The following is a 21,607-nucleotide window of genomic DNA, read 5'->3' as shown; positions in this document are numbered from 1 at the left end:
ATCCTCAGCAGCTCTGCTGCTGGGTTCATGGTCTGCCACCTTCAGCTCCTGCCTGGATGGTTGAGACACTGTGAGAACTCATCTCCTTTCTTATCATCTGTTCACAGTCCTTCAGCCAGACTGAGTCTGTTAACACCAAGTCATTGTTCTGCTCAGAAGTCGTCTTTTATATTTAACTCCTCTTATCTCCTCTCTTGGCTCCAGCCCCAGTGATCTCATTGCTGTGGCTCACTTCGACCTCCAGGTCTCCTAACACTTCCTGTTCTCACCATCTGGAATGCTTTCCCCCTAGTTCTCTGAATGGCTCCCACCTCTACCTCCTTTAGGTCTTTGCTCAAATGTCACATTGTCACTAAGGTCTTCCCTGATCACCATGTTTGAAATTATATCCCTACCTTTATTCTCTGGTGCCACGAGTTCCTTTTCTTGATTTATTTGAGCCACACTTATCGCCACCTAAGGTGCTCCATCGAGTGTCCACTCCACAGAGGCAGAGATTGGGACTCTTATTCACAGATATCTTCTCTGCTCTTAGAACAGTGCCTGGCAGATGGTAAGTGCTTAATTAATATTCAACCAAAAATGATGCTTTTCTTTCCAATCATTGAAAGAATGCCCATATATGACTTTAGGCTGCTTCTATGTCTTTGGGAGGGAGATCTATTGTCCATAACCTTGATGCACTTGGATCAAAAAAAGCTAGAGAAAAACACACACCCACGCACACGCACACACAAGCATGCACACACATGCCCACAAGGGAGTGCCAAGAACTCTCTGGCCATCATAGTGCAAGACCACTGGTTTCTACTTTTGTTTCCTTTCAATCCAAAAGTGCTTCCAAGTATCTCAATTTTCTAAAAAAGTATAGTAAAGCTTTTTTATAATCATGTCATCTGAAAATGATTCTCATAAAAATAAATTTTTGTTTTCCCAAATTAAAGCATGTATGTATTAACATTTTCAGGAGGACTATAAGATATTAAATGGGGTCTGGACTTAGGACCATGATTCAGAACTCCATGAGTATTCAGAAGAGTAAATAAGCAAACTTTCTTCTAATCTCTGTACTATTTTGACAATTATATTCCTTTAATAACCCTTTGTTTTATTAATGATGACTCCTAGACTGGAAATGTAGCCTTGTGATAAAGCACCAGCCTAGCAAGTGTGTTCAATCCCCAGCACTGAAAAAATAAAATAGAATCAAAGATGATTACTAATGGCTCCCATTGATTGCTGTCTGTCTGTCGTCTGTCTATATGTGCAGCTGAAACTGTTTTGTGCACATAATCTTGTTTAAACATCTTCACGTTATCTTTCTGGGCAAGGTACTATTTTGTTTTAATCCCCATTTCACAGTTGAGAAGTTGAGACTTAGGAGAAGTCAAGCCGATCCAGCAGAAAGGGGAGGAACCAGGTCCAGCAATTGTTGGATTTGCATCCACCACTGTCCACTCGGTCTTTAACCTGCTGCAATAATTCCTTCTCACGTCCTCATAATTAGAGGGCATCGGTGGCTCTTTGCATTTAAGGCAGTCATTTGGAAGAGAGAATTCCTGATCTTCATTAAAAGGTCACAGAGTCCTAAACCACCTTCATTCATCTCCTTTTCCTTAACAGTAGGAAACATATGCATTTGTGCCTGCTGTGACTTGTTCAGAGAGGCAGAGGTGATGGACGGGTGCTCTGGAAAGAAGGCGGTGCTGAACTTGGACAGTCAAGTTATCAGTTGGGACACTGGCTTTCCCCATCCCCTGTCCCTTAGTCCCCTGGCACCCCTTTCAGAATGAATGGCCCCTAATAATAGCTACAGAAAACCATCAAGAGCCTTGGTGAAAGGGAGAGAGATGAAAAGGGATGAAGAGGTCAGACTCTAACCCAAGCCTCCTGGGTGGTTTCTCTTGAACCCTGTCTCTACTGCTGGATGAGATTTACCAGACTCAATTCCAGCTGCCTCCCCCAACTTCCTTCTCCAGACTTGCCCAGGGTTAAGTCTGCAGTGCTCTAATCCAGGGGAAAATGACTTATTCTCCAAAGCAGTGTCAAACAGCACATTCCTCTGGCACAGGATGAAGACCAGCTCAGCTCCTCAGCCCTTGATCATTGTCTATTGTTCTCCAAATAGTAAACCAGTACTCATACGGATTGTTCTGGGCTGCAGTTGTACTCCAAGCCCTGGCTCCTCATGAATCTGAAGTGAAGGGCTCTGACCCAGAAAGTGGCAGGTAATTTTAAAAAAGAAAAAAGAAAGAAGGAAAGAAAAAGAAAAGGACAGACAGGAAAAAGGACCACCGGCGTATGAAATTCTCTCTTGGACTCTACGGGCTGTAAGCAGGCCACAATGGGGTCTCGGAAGTGCGGGGGCTGCCTGAGCTGCCTGCTAATTCCACTTGCACTTTGGAGCATCATTGTGAACATATTACTGTATTTCCCCAACGGGCAGGTCTCCTACGCAGCCAACAATAAGCTCACCAACTACGTGTGGTATTTTGAAGGAATCTGTTTCTCGGGTGTCATGGTAAGTGTGATGTTGGAGACTTGAGATTGCAGAATGGGGATCCGTTAGTAAGCATGGCCTTGTACATAGTCAAAATGATGAAAAGCGTTCTACGAATCTTGAATTTCAGATTTGGAAGGTGGGAGGGGATGGAGGGGCTATTAGTCCTTTAAGATTTGGGGAGTAGCTTTGTTTTGGATAAACTATTCAGCAATGTAATGTGGCTTTAGCAATACAGAAAACTAGTCCAAGTAAAGTTTTGGGAACACTGACCTATAAAAATATTATGCTGAAAAAAATCATGAACCCGGGGTATCCATTTAAGCTACTTAATTTCCAGTGGCATTTCTCTTTTCTAGAATGGATTTTCTGTCTGCACGAAGGATTTCTTTAGCCTGGGGGCAGGGGTACTAAAACAGCATGGAAAAATCCGAGACTTGGAGATTCACACAAACTTTCTTTCAAATCTAGGCTCTGTCATTTGTGTCAGGAGACCTTTGTCTAGATACTTAAAGCCTCCGTGTCCACATTTTCAAAATGTGAATAATGATGTTTACTTCCCAGGGTGATTGTAGGGATTAAATAAAATCAGATAAAGTGCCCTGGACAGAGACTGACATGTAGTATGTAGCCAGTGACTGTCATAATTATATTTATTTAAAAATGGGCCACATTATCAGTAAGGAGTCCAAATCACCTCTCCAATGATGGAGGATGTTCTTAAATAGGAACTCAAAATTATCACTGGAAAGAATCCGTGAATGTTTTCCTGATGGCTTTGTGTTCTTCAAAAATAAATGAGCTGATAGTAATTCATGTTGGCAACTCAGAGGAAAAGACGCTCTTCCTGGTGGTCCCATTCCTGAAAACAATACCTTGTGCACTGTAATCTCCTGAGACTTCCAATAAGGTGGAAGAAAAGGCATTACATCTATCTGCATTGGGGGGAATTTACTTATTACAACATTTGAATAGCTATTGTTGGAAAGCAGTTGTCATTTACTTTTGATTTCATTTTGGTTTTGCATATTAAATTGGTAGACTTTTAAGTATGAATACCCAATGCTATGGATGTTGCCACATAATGGGTACACAGCTAATGTCAGTGGCACTGCCAATAAAAGCAAATCCTTTGGAGAAGAGTTTGGTGCAAAACATCAAGGTCCATGAAATTGCTCTTGTCTCTCAATTTGACAATCCTAAGTCTCATCATTCATTCTGAGGAAATAATCCAAAATAAGGAAAGAGTTATATGAACCATGGTTGCTACAGCATTATTTTAAAAAGCATCTTAGCAGAAAAGGGTCTAAATAAATCATGGTACACTCCCTTCATACAGTGATAAAGATTTTAATTATGGAAATATAACAACATCGAAAATGAACATGATTTTATGTTAAGTGAACAAAGATGCAACAAAGTTAGATACATTTGTTATTACAACTATAGAAAACACATGGAAATGAGAAAACTCTGGAAATAAATAGATTGGAAACATGAAGATGGGTGGAATGGTGGGTAATTTTCCTCCATTGCTTGTGAGTCCTCCACAGTGTGGTAATGTTCTAAAACAAAATGAAGGAAGCCTCTCTTTCAACAGTCAACAGCTAAGCAACAGGACTCTAGGGTCTAAGGCTAATTTTGACTACCAATACTATAATGATGCTGGTTACTATTACTTCAGCTTTATCTTACCATTGTTTCCCTCAATAAGTATCTGTAATGAATGGAAAATACACATAAATAAGATTAAACCAGAATCTATAAGAATCTGTAATAATTAACATTGTTGGAAGGAGAAAAAAATATAGGCCTCCTTGACTTGTATTCCAGGTAAAATTTAAAATTGGAAGAAGAACCCATTTTTTCATTTTTCATTTTCTAAGGATTACTGCAAAATATTATTGTAATGTCATGATTTCCTGCAGTTCTGATTCCTTGTTAAGAGAAGGTTGAGAAATACAGATAAACAGTTAAAGGGACAGACAAAGAAAGGAAAGCTGAAGGTGTTGGACTGGAGGTGTTGCCAATGGTAGAGTGACAGTGACCTCCACCTTAGGATTTAGTGCTCAACAGTGAGAGCAAAGGATGGGTGGGGAATTTCCCATAAGCTCTGGTTCATACCTCTCTTAGCCAGAAATTCAGAGTAATAAAATCCACGTTCTTTCCAGAGCTTAAGTCCTTGGCCTAAGATACCAAGAAAAGAAGTAGAAAACATTGAATTATCCCAGCCAGTTGGCCTAAAACAGACAAAACACACTGGAAATTTTTGATTGTATGGGAAACTGAGCTTCCTTTAAAGAGATAAAGTTTCAGACTAACCCTCCTTCTCACCTCCATTCCCAAGGGCAGTTAGTAGACAGAGTGGCAGGCTGCAAACTCTGGTGAAGGATTTTCCTTCATCCTCCACAACTGAGGCAGAGAAAATGCAGGTTTGCTGCCCAAAGTGGGGTGCTTCATGGCTGTACCGTCTACTCCTCCTTATCCATTAGCTTTGACTATTGCAAACCTTGAGAGTAATAGCCAATATTGATCAATCACTATGAATCCAGCACTGAACTCAAAGGGCTACATAGTGCCTGATAACAACTCAGGGGGGTGAGTTCTGAACCCTACATTTTAGAGAATGACTCTCAAGTTCACACAGCTAAAAAGCAGCAGAGCTGGGATTTGAACCCCAGTCCACCTGACTCCAGACTCTGTGCTAGGAATCCCGGTCCTCTGCTCAGGACCATGAGTGTCAATGAGTCTCCATTTCTGACATTTTCTCCTCCTCCCACAGATGCTGATGGTAGCTGTGGTTCTTCTTGTCCTGGACAATGAGAGCCGCTATAAGTGTTGCCAGAGTGAAAATTGCACCAAAAAATACATGGTAAGAGCAGCAGCTCAGGCGATGGGGAGGGGTAGGTGGGTTCCAGCTTCCTTTCCTGTCAATCCGTAGCATACTGGCGTCATCTCACACTCTTGGTCCTTGGCTCAGACTGAGAGTTCTTGGCTCAGACATCAGACTGATGTCTTCCACTTTGCTTACCTATTTCCTCTGCCTTTGTTCTGATGGTACTTTTCTAGAATCCCAGAATTGAAAGGCACATGGAATTAGGAAAGAGCACTATTTTTTCCTCACTGGGTTTCCAGGAGACTATTTTTATTCCATGCCAACCTCATTGAGGACCAAGTTACATATGATAAATGGCATCCACTGAAAGTGCAGCATTCTATGAGTTTGGGCTGTTGGATGCACCGTGAAGCTATTGCAATAATAACATATGGAACACTTCCATTAACCCCTCCAAAAGTAACCTTTGATCTCCTCTGTCATTATAGATTGGTTAGTATCTTATATAAAATGAATCTTATAGTATTTTTCTTTTTATATGGTTTCTCTTATCGACTTAATGATTTGTAGATTCACCCATGTTGCTGGGTGTATATGATTTACATTTTTTTAAAAAAATTGGTACTTTAAAAATAATTAAAATAGAATCAGAGAGAATAGTTCCATCCCGTCTCCTAAGCCCAAGCTCATCAGGCACACCTGGGCTCTGGCTTCCCCACCATCTTCTCTTCCTCTCCTTCCTAAAATCACATTTACAGAACGATTTCTAGTTCTTTCACATTTGCCCAGTGGGTAGATTGTCGTGGCTGCTGTTTTATAGAGGAGGCACCTGTGGGTCCAAGTGAACTTGGTGTTGGTTGACTAGGAGGAGCCTGATCAGACTCTCCTGGGCACTCTGCAGCAGGAGCTCCCACTGCGACCACCCGGAACATGCAAAAAACCTAGTACCTGAATTCCACCCCCGCCCCACCCCAGGTCTCTGATTTAGTCAGTTTGAGATACAACATGGGCTTGATTTCTTTAAAAATCTCCCTAGCAGATTTGGAATTATAGCCAAGATGGTTTGGCCAAATTTCTTGGCCTTTGGAAAATTAAATTAATTACTTAATTTAGCACTGTGACCCTGAAGGGTGTGTGTGTGTGTGTGTGTGTGTGTGTGTGTTCTCAACCAATACACTCAGACATCTCTGTCCCATAGCTACTTATATTACAATTACAGAAGAGCTTTCAAAATTGTTTGGGTGAAGCAATAGATTGAGGTCAACGCGTAAGCCATGCTAGTCAAGGAAATTCTAGGAAACAAATGTATGTATCATTAAGTATAGAACCAAAAGCAACATGTCCAATTTGTCTTGACTTCCATTTAGCATCTCCAGCACAAAAGGCTGCTAGGAATAGTCTGATGTTATAGCCAGTGACATAATTTTGAACAAAGGATTGCAACTTGGCATCATTTTTATTCCTAAAGTTGCAGCTGTGCCCTCCACCTTCTGGTCTCAGCTTCTAGATTTATCTGCATGTCACTGCCTTCCTGTCTTCCTCTCCCCTTCCAGTCAACATTTCTGAAATAAATTAGTTTTTCTCCCAAACCAAACTATACTTCTTGGCATTCTTGTTTCTGTCCTCTTTTCATCCAAATTTCAACTCTGGATTTTTCTTTTAATAATTCCATCTCCTGTCTCTTTTCTCCCTAATGTGTTTTTCTCCAGTGACTGTCTATCACCTCAACTCCAAGTCATCTCCAGCGGGGCCCTCACCTGTGGGCTCTTCACTTCCAGCTCTGTGCCACCACTGCCAGAGCAGGCCTCCAGAAGCACATTGGGTCACGTCATTTCCTTGCTCAAAAATCAGTTCCAAGATTTGTGAGAAAAACAGCCTATTCAAGGTCTGGGGCTGGCTAAGTTCCAAATGAACCTGGGGCATCAGGAAGCAAGGAATTGTTCAAGAATGATAGGAGTAGGCCAAGGAGTTGACCCAAAGGGGGTTCCTGTGGCCAAATTTGGACCCTCTGGGCATCTGAGAAAGTAGTAGCAGCTATGGATTATTGCACATTGGATTATAAAATCAATGAGTCCACAATAATATTGAAAGAGAAAAGCAGAGGAGAGAGAAATGGGAAATGGAAGTCCTTCTGGGTAAGAAAGGGTCACCTAAAATTCAGAGAAATGATAGAATCAATAAAACAGCTCATTGCAATACCTTGTGTGTTCACTGGTGACCATTGAGGTCATCAGTGGATGCCAGGTCTGTCACTTGAAATGTTAGGAAACAGACTTTGACCCTGTCTCAAAGGGCTCCCTCACCAGTTATTTACTAATTTCAAAATGGAAAATGTACCTATAGGGGAGAGGGCCAAGGGGCACCTTTAGCCAAGGGAACATGCTCAGCTTCAGAGCAGGAGAGGCTCACAGTGCACCTCACCACTCCGGTGTTCCTGCCTAGACGTCTGCACCCAAACATGAAGAAACAGGCAGGAAATCCCAGAATATGGGACCTTCACAAGATGACTGGTAGAATTCTTCAAAAAATCTGATACTATGAGAAACAAAGTCGGACTAGGGTGGAGAGACATAACCTTGCACATAAACCTTCATTGGATCCATTAAAAAGAGTTCCAAAATAATGGAAGGCTTTTAACTGTAGGAAAGATGATGCTATGTATTTAGGGGTGAAAGATCATAACGTCTGCAGACCCACTTTCAAATGGTTCAACAAAACAATAGTGTGTGTGGGTACGAACACATGTGTACACACATGTGCAAAGACACATGCACACAGAGCAAGGGCACAGCATGGGAAGATGTTTGTGATGGGTGAATTTAGATAAAGAGTATATAGGGCTTTGTGGTTTTATGTTTTCAACTTTTGCTGTGGATGTAAACATTTTTTAATAAAATGTTGGAGCAGGGCATGCCCCTGCCAAGGATGAAGAGGTCCAGACTCCTTGATCTGGTATGCAAGCCATCTCTAGCCCAGATCCACACTGCTTCCCAAGTTCCTTGAGGTTTGAATAGTGTCTGTGGAGCCTGTCTCCCCAACATTAACCCCAGGTCCATCTGGTCTTCAGAGCTGCTCCCTCGAGCCTCTGAATGAGCCCTTCTCAGGTCAGAGCAGCCTTCCCACCCTCTCACATCTGCCTGTGCCCTTGCTCCTGCTCCCCACACGGAGAAGCCCTTCCGGTCCTTGCCATTCTGTGTGAACGTGAACATGAACACCTAGCAAACACCTCTAACCCCTATTACATTCTTACATGTGAAGATTTTAAAACACCATCTTCACAAGGGAAACAGAAGTCAGAGCTTATTCTTAGAGAAGCTGCCCTACCTAGAAAATAACAGGTCCAACAAATAGCTACAGGCTGATGGATCACGCCCCTTTACCGCGATCCTATAGAAGGTCATCATTATTTTGATGGCAGACTTCCAGAAAAACAGAAGAAATTTAGCAAATGATCTGATACCCTCTGAATGATAACAAAAAAAATCATTTGGAAATGTATTTTATGATCAGACAGGTTTGGATCAAATTTTTCCATTTTTTAAAAAATTGTAGTCGTAGATAGACCAAGTGTCTTTATTTTATTTGTTTATTTTCATGTGGTGCTGAGGATCAAACCCAGTGCCTCACACATGAGAGGCAAGTGCTCTGCCACTGAGCTACCGTCCCAGCCCCAAATTTTCCCATTTTTATATGGCATTTGGAATGACATGGGCTACCTTGGGTACAGACCAGCAGGGGCGGGTCCCAAAGGGTACTGTGGATAAACGACCTCCTTGTTTTGCTCATTCTCTAACCTCTCTTCTGTATCTGATTTAGACCATGTTGTCGATTATCTTTTCTGCTCTGGGAATTGCTTTCTCTGGATACAGCATGGTCATATCTGCTCTGGGTCTCCTCCAGGGCCCATACTGCCGCACCCTCCATGGCTGGGAATATGCCTTTGAAGACACCGCAGGACGGTAAGGACTCATTCCCCAACTAAGGAGCTCAGAAAATCAGAAACCCTGTCCTCATTCAGTTCCATCGTCCACAATTGCCCTGGGGTTCCACAGGGACACACACACCTTTGGTTACCTTCTCTGGTTTCTGAATGTGATATGTACTCAATATTTTGAGGCAAGCCATCACTGAAAGTCATGTTTTTCCCATAGTTCAGATTAAAACCTGGTGATTATCTGGCAACTAATGGAGCTGGGATCTGTTGGGTTTCAGTGACTCAGTCTTCTTTTGTAGCCAGTTTGGACGTGGTCTGTTGCAGTGGCAGGTAAGGAATCATGGTGCCCTTGGAGAGTGCCACTTTTAGCTATAGCAGCAGGGGACATGGAGATAGAACCATGAAGGATGAGCAGGAAGGTGCAGTCAGATCCAGGAATACGACCTGGGACACTGTGGAGACAGCCAGGGGCTTCCCCAGCTGGTAATGAAGAAGGGTCCAAAGAGATGCCCTTGCTCAGAAGGCTGGTGGCTTGAGCACCCCCACCCTGTATCTCAGAATGCCTGGACTGGCCTTGTGCTGGCCTTACTGGGCTACCAGCACCTGCAGACGCAGCTCGGGAGGAAGCAGGGCCCAGAAAGGGATGCAGGAGAAGCCCAGTCTCCTTGTCTTTATCTTATGCTCAGAATAGAATGGAATACAGTGAAGAGCATATACTGCTCCCTGGGGAGGCTGCATTTTCTTCCCCAGGCCCTACGACTGGCTCCACTGTCTGTTCCAGGGCCTTGTCTATGTGAGGGTCTCACATGCAACCTGGGCCTGCACGGCACTGCTGACCTCTTTTAGTAGACAGGGCTCTCCTCAGGTCAGGAGAACACAGACAATAACCTCAGGCCTTCCAGTGCATTGGAGGTAACACTCCTGTGGTACAGAAGGGGCTCAGGAAAGAAGATCTCAGCATAGAAATTCCCGAGTGGACAAAGACCTTTTTGATGCCAACTTTTTCCTACCCCCAAACCAAAGCCACTTTCCCTTCCACAAGTCTCTCCGTCACTTTGTTCAGCTACCTTGAATGTTGGTCTTCACCTGCCTCTGACTACATAAAAGTGTTTGGAGGTGAAAAATTGTTTGCAGACCATGCAGGAAAGCTAAGTCTCTGGTCTCCTAGAGAAGTTTCCAAGGTTTGTCAAATGCAGGGTAGAGAAAGGATTAATATCAAAATGATGAATATCAGTATTTCATTTATGCAGCAAATATTTATGGAGCATCTATTATGTTTTGAACTTGGGCTGAGTGTTAGAGAATCACAGCTAAATTGCAGAGGTTCCCTCCCTTCTAGAATTCACAGAACTGACAGAAGAGTCTACTGAGTGAAAGCCTTAGGATAAAGTTTGCCCTTGAAGCACACAGGTCTTTGATGCTTATAGGTTTGGACTTAAATCTCCAAACCCCTCTTTCTATGCTGTATGATACTAGACAAGTATACGGCTGTCTCTGAGCCTCTATAAGTTGGGGAAAATAATCATATCTACCTTACAGAGCTGAGAATTATAAAGGATGTGATACACAAATAAGATGTAATAAATGCTCATGGTATGCCAGGATATATTTATTTTTTTATTTTTATTTTTTGGGGGGTGTACCAGGATTGAACTCAGGGGAACCTGACCACTGAGTCACATCCCCAGCTCTATTTTGTATTTGATTTAGAGACAGGATCTCACGGAGTTGCTTAGCGCCTTTCTTTTACTGAGGCTGGCTTTGAACTCATGATCCTCCTGCCTCAGCCTCCTGAGCTGCTGGTATTACAGGCGTGCACCACCGTGCCCAGCTCCAAGTTTTATTATTGTTAATAACATTACTCTGCAGACTCCTTTATGTCCCTTGAATTCCCCATCCTCCAGCTGGCTAGCAGTTCCAGCCACTATAAAATGACTAGTGAGGATCCTGAATCAGTTTTCAATCAACAAACATTTGTTAATCTGTACATGATACTGGGAACTGCCTTAAGTCTAGACCTGGCTGTTCAGAGAATCAGGGCCCTTAGATGGCAGTTGGTTAGGAAATGGAAGCAGATGCAGACACAGATGCAGACACAGATTTATAGAGTGAACATCTAGGTGGAGTTCCCACACCTGAAGTCAATGCTGAGATGGCTTCTCTATTCCTCCCCACCCTGCTGCTGCAGTTTATAAGAGGAATAAACCTTACCATAGCCTGGGTGAGACAGACCCTCTTCTGACTGGTTTTTAAGTGCTGAATGATCTGTGCACAACGTGCGAGGGGAAGAGTCTAGAGAAGGGATCAGGAGGGACCCGCCTTCCTCATGGCTGGCTGAGACGCTACACACGTCTCACCAAATATTCACAATCATGCGCTATTTTTTTTAAAGATAGAGAGAAGAGGGAGAGAGAGAATCTTTTAATATTTATTTTTCAGTTTTCGGTGGACACAACATCTTCATTTTATTTTTATGTGGTGCTGAGAATCGAACCCAGCACCCCGTGCATACCAGGCAAGCGCACTACCGCTTGAGCCACATCCCCAGTTCCAATCATGGGCTATTTTAACCCATCATCCAGATAAGACTCTGGTGGTCAGAGGGGTAAAGTCCCTTCCCAGGGCCCTGCAATCCCAGGTGCCCACTCTTTATGGCTGGGGATGAGGACCCTTAGCAATATCGAGAAATTCTCAGAGTGCTTCTGAGTTTCCAGAGCATTAGAGAAGGAAATAAAGGAAGAGGAAAGAGTTCAGAGGAAGGAGTAGGAGAGGAATAGAGGTCAGAGGAAGGAAAACAGAGAAGAGGTCAAGGTGGGGTGCGTGGTCACCAGAGTAGGAATCCATCCCTGCCCACCCCTGACCTCGGTGCCCACAGCCTCAAGGCCAGGACATGGGCTGCTGGCTGCAGCTCTGAGAAAAGCCACCCTGCCAAGCACTTTGCCCCTGTGAATGTGACAATTGTTTTTGTCGGGGCAGGTTTTGGGGAGGCCAGTTCTCCATTTCAGTGTTGCTGAACACACAGTCTGACCATTAGAAGTGCCCATGACCATGAGAGAGCCAGGGTGAGCCTGCCAACTGGGTTGGTCCAGAGTAACTTCTGGTTTGTCCTGGGAGTGGTTTGATCTCACATCCCTGTGCTAAACTGGACGGATTGAAACGTGGGCCGTTGTGTTCCCATCCCATAATCTGAGTCTCCTTCAGCTGGGACAGCAATGTTGCAAAAAAAAAAAAAAAAAAAAGAGGTTCTTTATGGGGACCAGAGCTGAGCACAGCAGCATCACCCCTGGGAGACTTAGAACTGGAACTCGGTTCCTCCGGACCCACCAAGCCAGCACGGTGGAGTGGGGCCTGCATGCTGGGTTCTCACGGACCTTCCTATCTTCCCGATGTTGGCTCACGTGGTTGCCTTTATTGAAAGGGCTTGGACAGTGTCAAGGAATTTCTAGCGCAATTTTTATCCTTTTGCCATAAATGTGATTTTATGTCCAGAACAAGTCTCCATCCCTGACCGACTTCTCAACTCCCCATCTTGGAATCTGCAACCTTCTGCTGCCTTCTGCTGTGGTTGACCTGTCTGGGGTTTGTCTTGCCTCCTGATCAACTGAGAGTGCCTCCCAGGCAGACACCATGTTTAAACTAAGGGTCTAACTCAGTGGCTGTATATACAGTGTTCAATAGATGCACCTGAATGACTTTTCAAATATATTAATTCATATTACTGTTTAATATTACTACATACTAATATGATGTTATGTTTGTTAAATTTTAATAATAAAGTATTAACTTCCCAAACATATGAATGGCTGTAGTTTCAGCCTTGGGTACAATGTGAGCCCAGACCCAGGTTTCAATTGGCCACTCCCTCCTCTCTCTCAGTTTTCTGACAGATTCCAGCATGTGGAGCCAATGTCTGGAGCCCACGCATGTGGTGGAGTGGAACATGATTTTGTTTTCCATCCTCATAGCCCTGAGTGGGCTTCAGGTGATCATCTGCCTCGTCAGAATCTCCATTCAGCTTTCCAAGACCCTGTGCGGCACCTACTCCGTCATCATCCAGGTAGAGCTGGCTGCCAGCCTTTTCCCCTTTATCCTGGGGGAAGGTCTCTGCAATCCCTCATTTATACCCATTTCTACTGCCCTTATTTTTCCTCAAACTTTAAAATCTCAATTTTTTTTTTCTGATGTTCCAATGCATTTGTTGACTGGCCTCAATGGAATGAATGAAGTCAACAACTGTCAAATCGATGTCCTATATTGTATGGTAAAAATAGCCTAAGAGTTTTGAATGAGTGCATTTCATTTCTCTATGTAGAGATAACCAAAAGCATGATGATATTTTACTGTTATTAAGAATTGTTATGCTCATGAGATAATGGAAGGCTCAGGACTTTATCTCACTATTGTTATATTTGAGTAATAAAACTTCTTTATACTGAGGACACTAACAAGTGATTTGAGAAGAGGGGAAGTGTCTCATCCTATTGAAACTATTCAACTTCATCTGCTAAAATACTGATAATTTACTTATGGTTGCAACTGCTAAACCTATTCAACAAGTCAAGAGTGAAGAGAAATCTTGAACAAGGAATCTCACATTTTAACAACATATAATGTCAACATCTCTCTGGAGCAGTTTCAAATAGATATTTTCCTATCCTAACATTTTTTTTGCAGTAGGGGTGGGGGCTACCAGGGATTGAATTCAGGGGCACTCTACCACTGAGCCACATCCCCAGCCCTACTTTGTATTTTATTTAGAGACAGGATCTCACTGAGTTGCTTAGCACTTCGCTTTTGAGGAACCTGGCTTTGAACTCACAATCCTCCTACCTCAGCCTCCTGAGATGCTGAGATTACAGACATGCACCACCATGCCCAGCTCCTATCATGTTTTGAATATGCTAAATGTTTAAGTTGCTACCTGGATGATGGGTTATTAATCAAGACAATTTTATAACTTGACTCACTTTGGTTTTTTTTCTTTTTCCATAGCCTGGAATCATCTGAATATGGACAAGAGTGTTTTTATTGTCAAGATACAGCTGTCAACCCAAGCCTCAGGCCCACTGGGTGACACTGGATGAGGGCATTTCCTGCATTTGGTGTTCATCATGCCCATTTGTGAAATTTACAGTCCTCACTGGAAGTGCCAATCGGGCCACCTTTTAATTGAGAATTTTTTTCAAACTAATGTGTCAGGAACTTTACAAGTATGTGTAGTTATACCCTTCAATCAAATAAGTCCATTTCCAAGAATCTGTACTATGAAAACAAGTAAGAATATAAGAGAAAATTCTATGCAAATGTGTATTGCAACATGGTCTAATATTCTGGAAAATAGGAAATCCCCCAAAAATCTAACTTTGGGGGAAAAATTAAAGCATGGTACATTAAATGTAAAATTATATGATAATTATGAATGATGTTTTAGAGGTTAGGAATAATGCTACATAAAAAAGCAGGTTACAAATTTCTGTTTACAGCACTAGCATAACTATTTAAAACAAACCACCAAATAATCAAAGTTTAGGATAAAAATGAAATCTAGTAAGAAACAACAAAATATCAATTGTGATTGATTTGGGTCTTCCTATTTTTCTATACTTTTAAAGTTTTGTTTATTAAGTATGTTTTACTATAAATATTTTTTAAAAACTCATATTTTTACTATTAAAATTTTCTATTTTTTCAACCCTTAAAAGTACATGCTTTGTACAAGTGTTTCCAAACAATTAGTATTTATAAAAATCATGGAATAGCACTTCAACTTTCAATGAGGAAAAGAGTGACCTAGATAACCCAAGAAGTTTTATATAAATGCATAGAATCTGATTCTTGATCTTCTCTCACTTCTGGTGGTGAGGATGCTGGATAGAATAGTAGCTATGAACTAAATGAGTAGCTGGGGACCTTCCCACTGGGCAATGGAGGATCTACGGATCAGTAGATGCCTGTGTCCTGGGAATTACCACTGACCTGTGTTGCTAAAGTCAAAAGCATTTAAGGTAGAACATTTACAAACCTTCCATCTGCACACACCATGACACCCCTGAGGAGTGCAGCCACATCTTATATTTCCCATCATCTGTGGGGCCTAGCACACAGTGGGCCTACAGGCCCTCCATGTCAACATGCACACCAGGCCCTTCTCCCTGTGTCTCTCTGCTGGGAACCATCTCCATCACAGAACTGCTGGGCTTCAGTGTGGGAAGCCGTTCTCGCTCGTGATTTGAGCTACCTCCCTGGCTGGGTGTGAGGTGCTTAGACAAGCTGTGTCAGAGCCTTCCCCACCCTTCCCCAGGTGCGAGGGCTTGTCCATGTGGGGGTGTGCCTGACCGCTGACCTGAAAACAAATCACTGACCCTGACCTTGGAATGCTGCCCCCTTCAACCTTCATTGGATGGAATTTCCCCTGAATTTTTTGTTCCCCAATAAAAGCTAACTCCCTGGGGTGTTTCTCTCTCTCTCTTACTGGCCTCTTGTGTAAACCTCCCTACCGTGTCAGGTGGCTAGAGGCAGGAGCTGGGAGGAGCTGTCTCTGAGCTGGGCAAAAAAAGGTAAATTGAGAGTCATGTTCCTTTAATTTGAACTCACTAGTTAGTTTATATGTTTTGAACCTCAAGTATGAAGCCAGCGTGCTGGTCGAGAGACTGACTTTAGCACTCTGCCAATCCCTATTGCTATCCTCCATGCACACAGTCAACACCTGCTCTGAGACACACACACACACACACTCAAACTTGCATACTTTTCTCAGAAAAGAGTATTTGGTACACGAATGTGAATGACACGTGATCTATGGCAAAGTGAGGAAAGATGTATTTTGGAGTCAGATTGCTCAGGTTGAAGTCTGGGCTCTGCCTTATTAGCTGTGGGACTTTGTAAATTTACTTAGCCTCTCTTAAATCAGAACCTAGGTCCACTTGGAGCCCGAGATCTGGGATGCCGAGACTTGGAAGTACTACAAAAACAACCAAAGAAAAGGGCAGAGGAAGGAAATAGGGCCACAGAGGTGACATGACACCCGAATGTGGGAGAGAAAGGAGGAGAAGCTAAGAGGCAGGCAGTACAGGTTAGACTCCCAAATCCAGAGTACAAGGAAGACCATTAAAACAAAAAGCTCAACTTTCCTTATGTCACCAGCTGAGACCATGAGCTTAGTGGCCAGGTCCTCAGGTTCCTGGAAGCCCTGCCTGTGGCCTGTGCACTTCTATCCCTGGGAAGCTGGTGGAAGTGGGGGGTATTCAAGGTCATGTTAGGAAAGACACTGGCCAGTGCTTCCTGCTTTTGGAGATGGTGTCAAGGTCAGTCCTGGAGGAGCTTCGGCATCTGTCAGGAGTAGAGATGCAGCCGCGTAGCTGGGCAGGACGGCAGGACACATAGAACCGGACACGAAAACTTTTTACTTAGAAAGAGTGCTGGATTTGGTGCCAGGCCACTTGGATCAGAAATAACACAGTACCTGGTCCAAAGAACTTAACCAAAATCAAACAAAATGCTTTTTAAGGATTGAGATAGAAACACATACACATACATCCCTATAATTTCACGCCTGCCTAAAATGACACTGAATTTATAATAGTTTTTTTTGTTTGTTTTGTACCAGGGATTGAACCCAAGGGTGCTTAACCACTGTCCCACATCTCCAGTCCTTTTTATGTTTTATTTAGAGACAGGGTCTCACTAAGTTGCTTAGGACCCTGTGAAATTGCTGAGGCTGGCTTTGAACTCACAATCCTCTTGTTTCAGCCTCCTGAGACACTGGGATTCTAGGCATGCACCACCACGCCCAGCCTAATCCAGTTTTTTTTAAAGAATCAAGACCACAAACGTGGAGAGGTGAGGGGAAAATTGTAGAAGCTGAGAGGTATCTGAGTAACCAACCCAAGAATCACGGCAAGCTCGAGCTGTCCATGGAACACTGAGAACCAACCTGATTTGTATCTTAGAAACCTCAAAAGGAGACCAGAGATGATACCCGTGTTGAGAATAAATCAGGATCCAGGTCCCCGTTGCCTTTGGGTTGAAGATTAAACACCCAAGAAAGGCCAAGGCCATCTCAGAAAATAAGTTTTATTTAAAGGATAGAACAGACACAGACTTTACCCAACGGCAAGGGGATCCAGAGCTGGTTTTATTTCATTTCAGATTTCCTTTTTCCTAATGCGCCCTCCTCCTCTTATCTTGCCTATGTGACTAGTGACCAAAAGCCCAGAGAGGAGCTGCTCAGAAGGGGCAGGGAAGGTGTGGGGGGGGAGAGACAGGGATGCACTCATTAACAATCCCCTGCTGTGAGGTACAGCTCCCTGGAGGCAGGCCCCCTTGGCAACAGGTTGGAGGAGGGGGAAGTGCTCTGGAGGTATCAGCATTTTATTTCCTTTTGAACTCCATCTTCCTGGCCCAATTATTCATTGCCTACACTGGCCTTTTGCCCCGATCTTAAAAAGACTCCCAAATGGACCACTGGACCAAGAAGGATTTTGTGAGCCCCATGCCACTAGGAAGTGGCAGGTGTCTGAAATTTTATTCTTTGGAAAAGTAAAAACAGAGGGTCCCAGAGTTGGAGAAAACTAGACACAGTTACTGCACCCAGAGACCAAATGACTGCATGGCCCAAATACTGGATGCTGGGACAGTCCTCCCTGTGAGCCCTCTTATCCCACACAGATCTCGGAAAGTTGGTGGCCATCCAGCCTATCACTTCCCTACAGAGACTCTCTAGGGAGTCTGGCCAGGAGGAAAAGCTCACTGGCTATATTAAGCAGAATAACACCCCCACCCACCACTGCCCCAATGCCATGTCCTAATCTCTGGAACCCGCAAGTATGTTACCTAGAAAAGTGCTTAGCAGAAGTGATTAAGTTGAGGAGTTTTGAATGAAGAGATGGCCCTGCTGGGTTGCCAGGTCAGCCCCACACATCACCAGCATCCTCAGAAAGGGACAAGAGTGTTAGGCACAGAGAGAGATGATACAAAAACCCAGAGAGGAGAAAGTTGCTCCCTTGCTGGCTTTGAACATGGGGTAAGGGGCACAAACCAAAGAACACGGTGGACACCAGAACCTGGGAGCACAAGGAGCAACTTCTCCCCGGAAGGAGTCCTGGCCAGCCAGCACTTTCAGGCCTGGGAAGCTGACTTTGGATGTAAGATCATTTGTGCTGTGTTTTGTCTCTAAGTTTGTGGAGTTTGTCATAGCCCAATAAAAAGCTAATATTCTCATGTTTTAAATAAGCAAAAACTTGATAGAAGATTTAAAAAATAAAGTCAAGGACTCCTTCAGAGACCAGAGCAAAAAGAATAAGAAATCTTTAAAACTGGACCAAAAGTCAAGGAAAATTAGAAAACTAGCCAAATAGTCCAACGTCAAATACCAGAAATTTCTAGAGGGAGCAGAGAATCGGAGGGCACAATCATTGCTTTAAAATCCTGGCATAGTGTAGCTAATAAAAAAAATAAAATTAAAATAAAAAAATAATAATAAATAAATAAAATAAAATAAAATCCTGGCATAAAAGAGAATATTCTACAGGCTTCCAGGAACAAAAAGAATAGGTCACCCAGAGGGAGAGAACATGGCGGCCGGCGGAGCAGGCAGCACTTTCAATACCTCTGCAGTAACAGGATCAGAGAGACCCATAAATACACCTACATGCGACCTGCTGAGGAACTTCTAGCAAAATTCCGCTGACAGGAGACCTGCCGGGAATCAGTAAGTCTGTTTGAGGGATCAGTTTGTCTCAGGCGAGTGAATCTCGGCAACGCGGACCAGGGACACAATTCTGCTGGCCGCCGCCAAACTGCAGCGAACATACGAACGGCTGCGGCCTGACTGGGCCCCTGCCGGCCTGAGTCTGTGAACTGCCTCTGGCGGTTTGGCGATGAAAACAACACCCCCGCCCCCCACCCCACACCCCCCCCCACCGCCGGTTCCGCCCTGCAAACGACGACCCCCCCCACCCCACCCCCACCCCACCTCCACCCGCTCCTGTGAACAACTCCCGCCCAACGGGCTCTGCGAAAGGCCCCGCCCACACGGCAAACGGACAAACGCACCCCGCCCCCCGCCCGCCCAGCTCTTTGAACAGCCCTGCGCGCACGGGGGAATCAGGAGTGGCGCAGGACCCACCGTGCGGAACTCCCGGCTAGGGCTCCCACCAGTGATAACAACTGAGGTCTCTTGCACCAGCTTCTGGGGGCGTGACTACCAGAGAGCAAGCAAATTCGCTGGGGGTCCTCAGCCCCAAGCTCTACAAACTTAGCATCCGAGGGAATGGCAAACAGGGAGAGTGTGCCCAGGTGTCCATGAAAACAGTGCTTACAGGAGCAGCAGACCTGGCGTGTAGCCAGTATTGTGGTGAGCATTACCGGTGAGCAGACCCGCCCAGTCCGGGAGGAAAAGCTGCTGCACAGTGACAGGCTCCCGCCTACTGAGAGGAGAAGCTTAGCCCGGTGGGCACAGCTCCATCTAATGGAAGAATAGTGAATCGGACTCTAAGACTGCATTTATTAAATTTTTCTTTTTTTGTTGTTGTTGTTGTTTTAAAAATTTTTTTTTAAATTCATTTTATTTTATTTTATTTTATTTTTAATTTTAATCCTCATCTCTATTATTACTATTATTATTTTTTTAATTCTTTTTAATTTTCTTTCTCTTTCTTCTCTTCTTCTGTCTTTCCATTTCTTTTCAATTCTCTCATATCCCCTTCCTTGAATTTTACCTGCTTACTCTCATTCTCTTTGGTGATTTCTTCCCTTCCCTATTAATACCTTTCCTCCCAAGCATCAAATAAATTTATAGGAGTAGACAGTAACTCAACAGTCAAACAGAACAAGAAGCAAAATGAGCAGTATGAAAAAGCAAGGAAGAAAAGGAATACAAACAATGCAGGACAGCCTAAATATTCAGGACGAAATAGAGTCATCAGAAAAATGGTCATATAAAGAACTCAGAGAACACCTTAGACAGATGGAATGGAACCTTAAAGAGGACACGAGACAGCAAATTCAAGCAGCGAAAGAACATATTGAGAATGAATTACATAAACAGATAAAAGAAGAAGTTAAGCATCTTTATCAGGAGATAGAGATTATAAAAAATCAAACAATAATCTTAGAAATGAAGGAAATTATAAACCAAATTAAAATCTCAAATGAGAGTATCACTAATAGAGTGGAGCAAGTAGAAGCCAGAACGTCCGATAATGAAGAAAAAATATATCATCTTGAAAAGAGTCTAGCCAACTCAGATAGGCTGGTTAAAAATCACGACAGAAACATACAAGAGATATGTGATAATATTAAAAAACCAAATTTGAGAGTCATTGGGATAGAGGAAGGGATAGAGATTCAAACCAGGGGAATGAGTAATCTTCTAAATGAAATAATTACAGAAAACTTTCCAGAAATAAAAAAGGAAACAGATATACAAATTGTAGATGCATACAGGACACCGAGCATACAAAATCACAGTAGACCAACGCCAAGACACATTGTTATGAAGATATCCAATATACAGAACAAAGAGAAAATATTAAAAGCTACAAGGGAAAGGAGAAAGATTACATTCAGGGGCAAACCAATAAGGTTAACAACGGATTTCTCAACACAGACGCTGAAAGCAAGAAGATCCTGGAACAACGTATTTCAAACACTGAAAGACAATGGATGCCAACCAAGAATTCTGTATCCAGCAAAATTAAGCTTCAGGTATGACAATGAAATAAAAATCTTTCACGATAAACAAAAACTAAAAGAATTTGCAGACAGAAAACCAGCATTGCAAAGCATCTTGAGCAAAACACTTCACGAGGAAGAAATGAAAAACAATAACCAAAGCCAACAGTGGGAAGTACCTCAGTAAAGACAGACGGAGGGGGGAAAGCTAATCATGGAGAAACAAACTAAATTAAAAAAAAAGAGAGATAAATAATCAAACATGGCTGGAAGTACAAACCATATATCAATAGTAACTCTAAACATTAATGGTTTAAACACTCCAATAAAGCGACATAGGATGGTAACATGGATTAAAAAAACAAATCCAACAATATGCTGCCTCCAGGAGACACACCTGACTGGAAAAGCCATACACAGGCTGAAGGTGAAAGGTTGGGAAAAAATATACCACGCACACGGTCCTCACAAGCAAGCAGGGGTGGCCATCCTCATATCAAATAAAATCGACTTCAAGACTAAGTTAATCCAAAGGGATAAGGAAGGACATTATATACTGTTAAAAGGAACCATTAAACAACAAGATATAACAATTATCAATATTTATGCACCAAATAATGGTGCTGCGAAGTTCATAAAACAAATTCTCCTCAAGTTCAAGAAT

General features: G+C 43.1%; 1 protein-coding gene across 1 annotated transcript; it reads left to right on the top strand.

Moving 5' to 3' along the window:
* The first annotated feature begins 2,277 nt into the window (after window positions 1-2,277).
* On the top strand, window positions 2,278-14,826 carry Tm4sf18 (transmembrane 4 L six family member 18). Its single transcript, XM_026406627.2, has 5 exons — window positions 2,278-2,521; window positions 5,283-5,372; window positions 9,153-9,295; window positions 13,147-13,327; window positions 14,263-14,826. Exons 1-5 carry the CDS (start codon window positions 2,345-2,347, stop codon window positions 14,275-14,277), a joined length of 606 nt encoding a protein of 201 aa, XP_026262412.2. The 5' UTR covers window positions 2,278-2,344; the 3' UTR covers window positions 14,278-14,826.
* Window positions 14,827-21,607: the final 6,781 nt, after the last annotated feature.

The sequence above is a fragment of the Urocitellus parryii genome, chromosome 2 (genome assembly GCF_045843805.1).
Source record: "Urocitellus parryii isolate mUroPar1 chromosome 2, mUroPar1.hap1, whole genome shotgun sequence".
NCBI lineage: Eukaryota > Metazoa > Chordata > Mammalia > Rodentia > Sciuridae > Urocitellus > Urocitellus parryii.
The sequence above is the reverse complement of the archived record's forward strand: the minus strand, read 5'-3'. Positions and strand labels throughout refer to the sequence as shown.

Excerpts from the sequence above, each read along its gene's own strand:
- Tm4sf18 (XM_026406627.2), top strand. The coding sequence starts at position 2,345 with ATGGGGTCTCGGAAGTGCGGGGGCTGCCTGAGCTGCCTGCTAATTCCA. Across the intron at positions 5,373-9,152 it reads ATTGCACCAAAAAATACATG|ACCATGTTGTCGATTATCTT; the intron begins GTAAGAGCAGCA and ends TATCTGATTTAG. Across the intron at positions 9,296-13,146 it reads TTTGAAGACACCGCAGGACG|TTTTCTGACAGATTCCAGCA; the intron begins GTAAGGACTCAT and ends CCTCTCTCTCAG.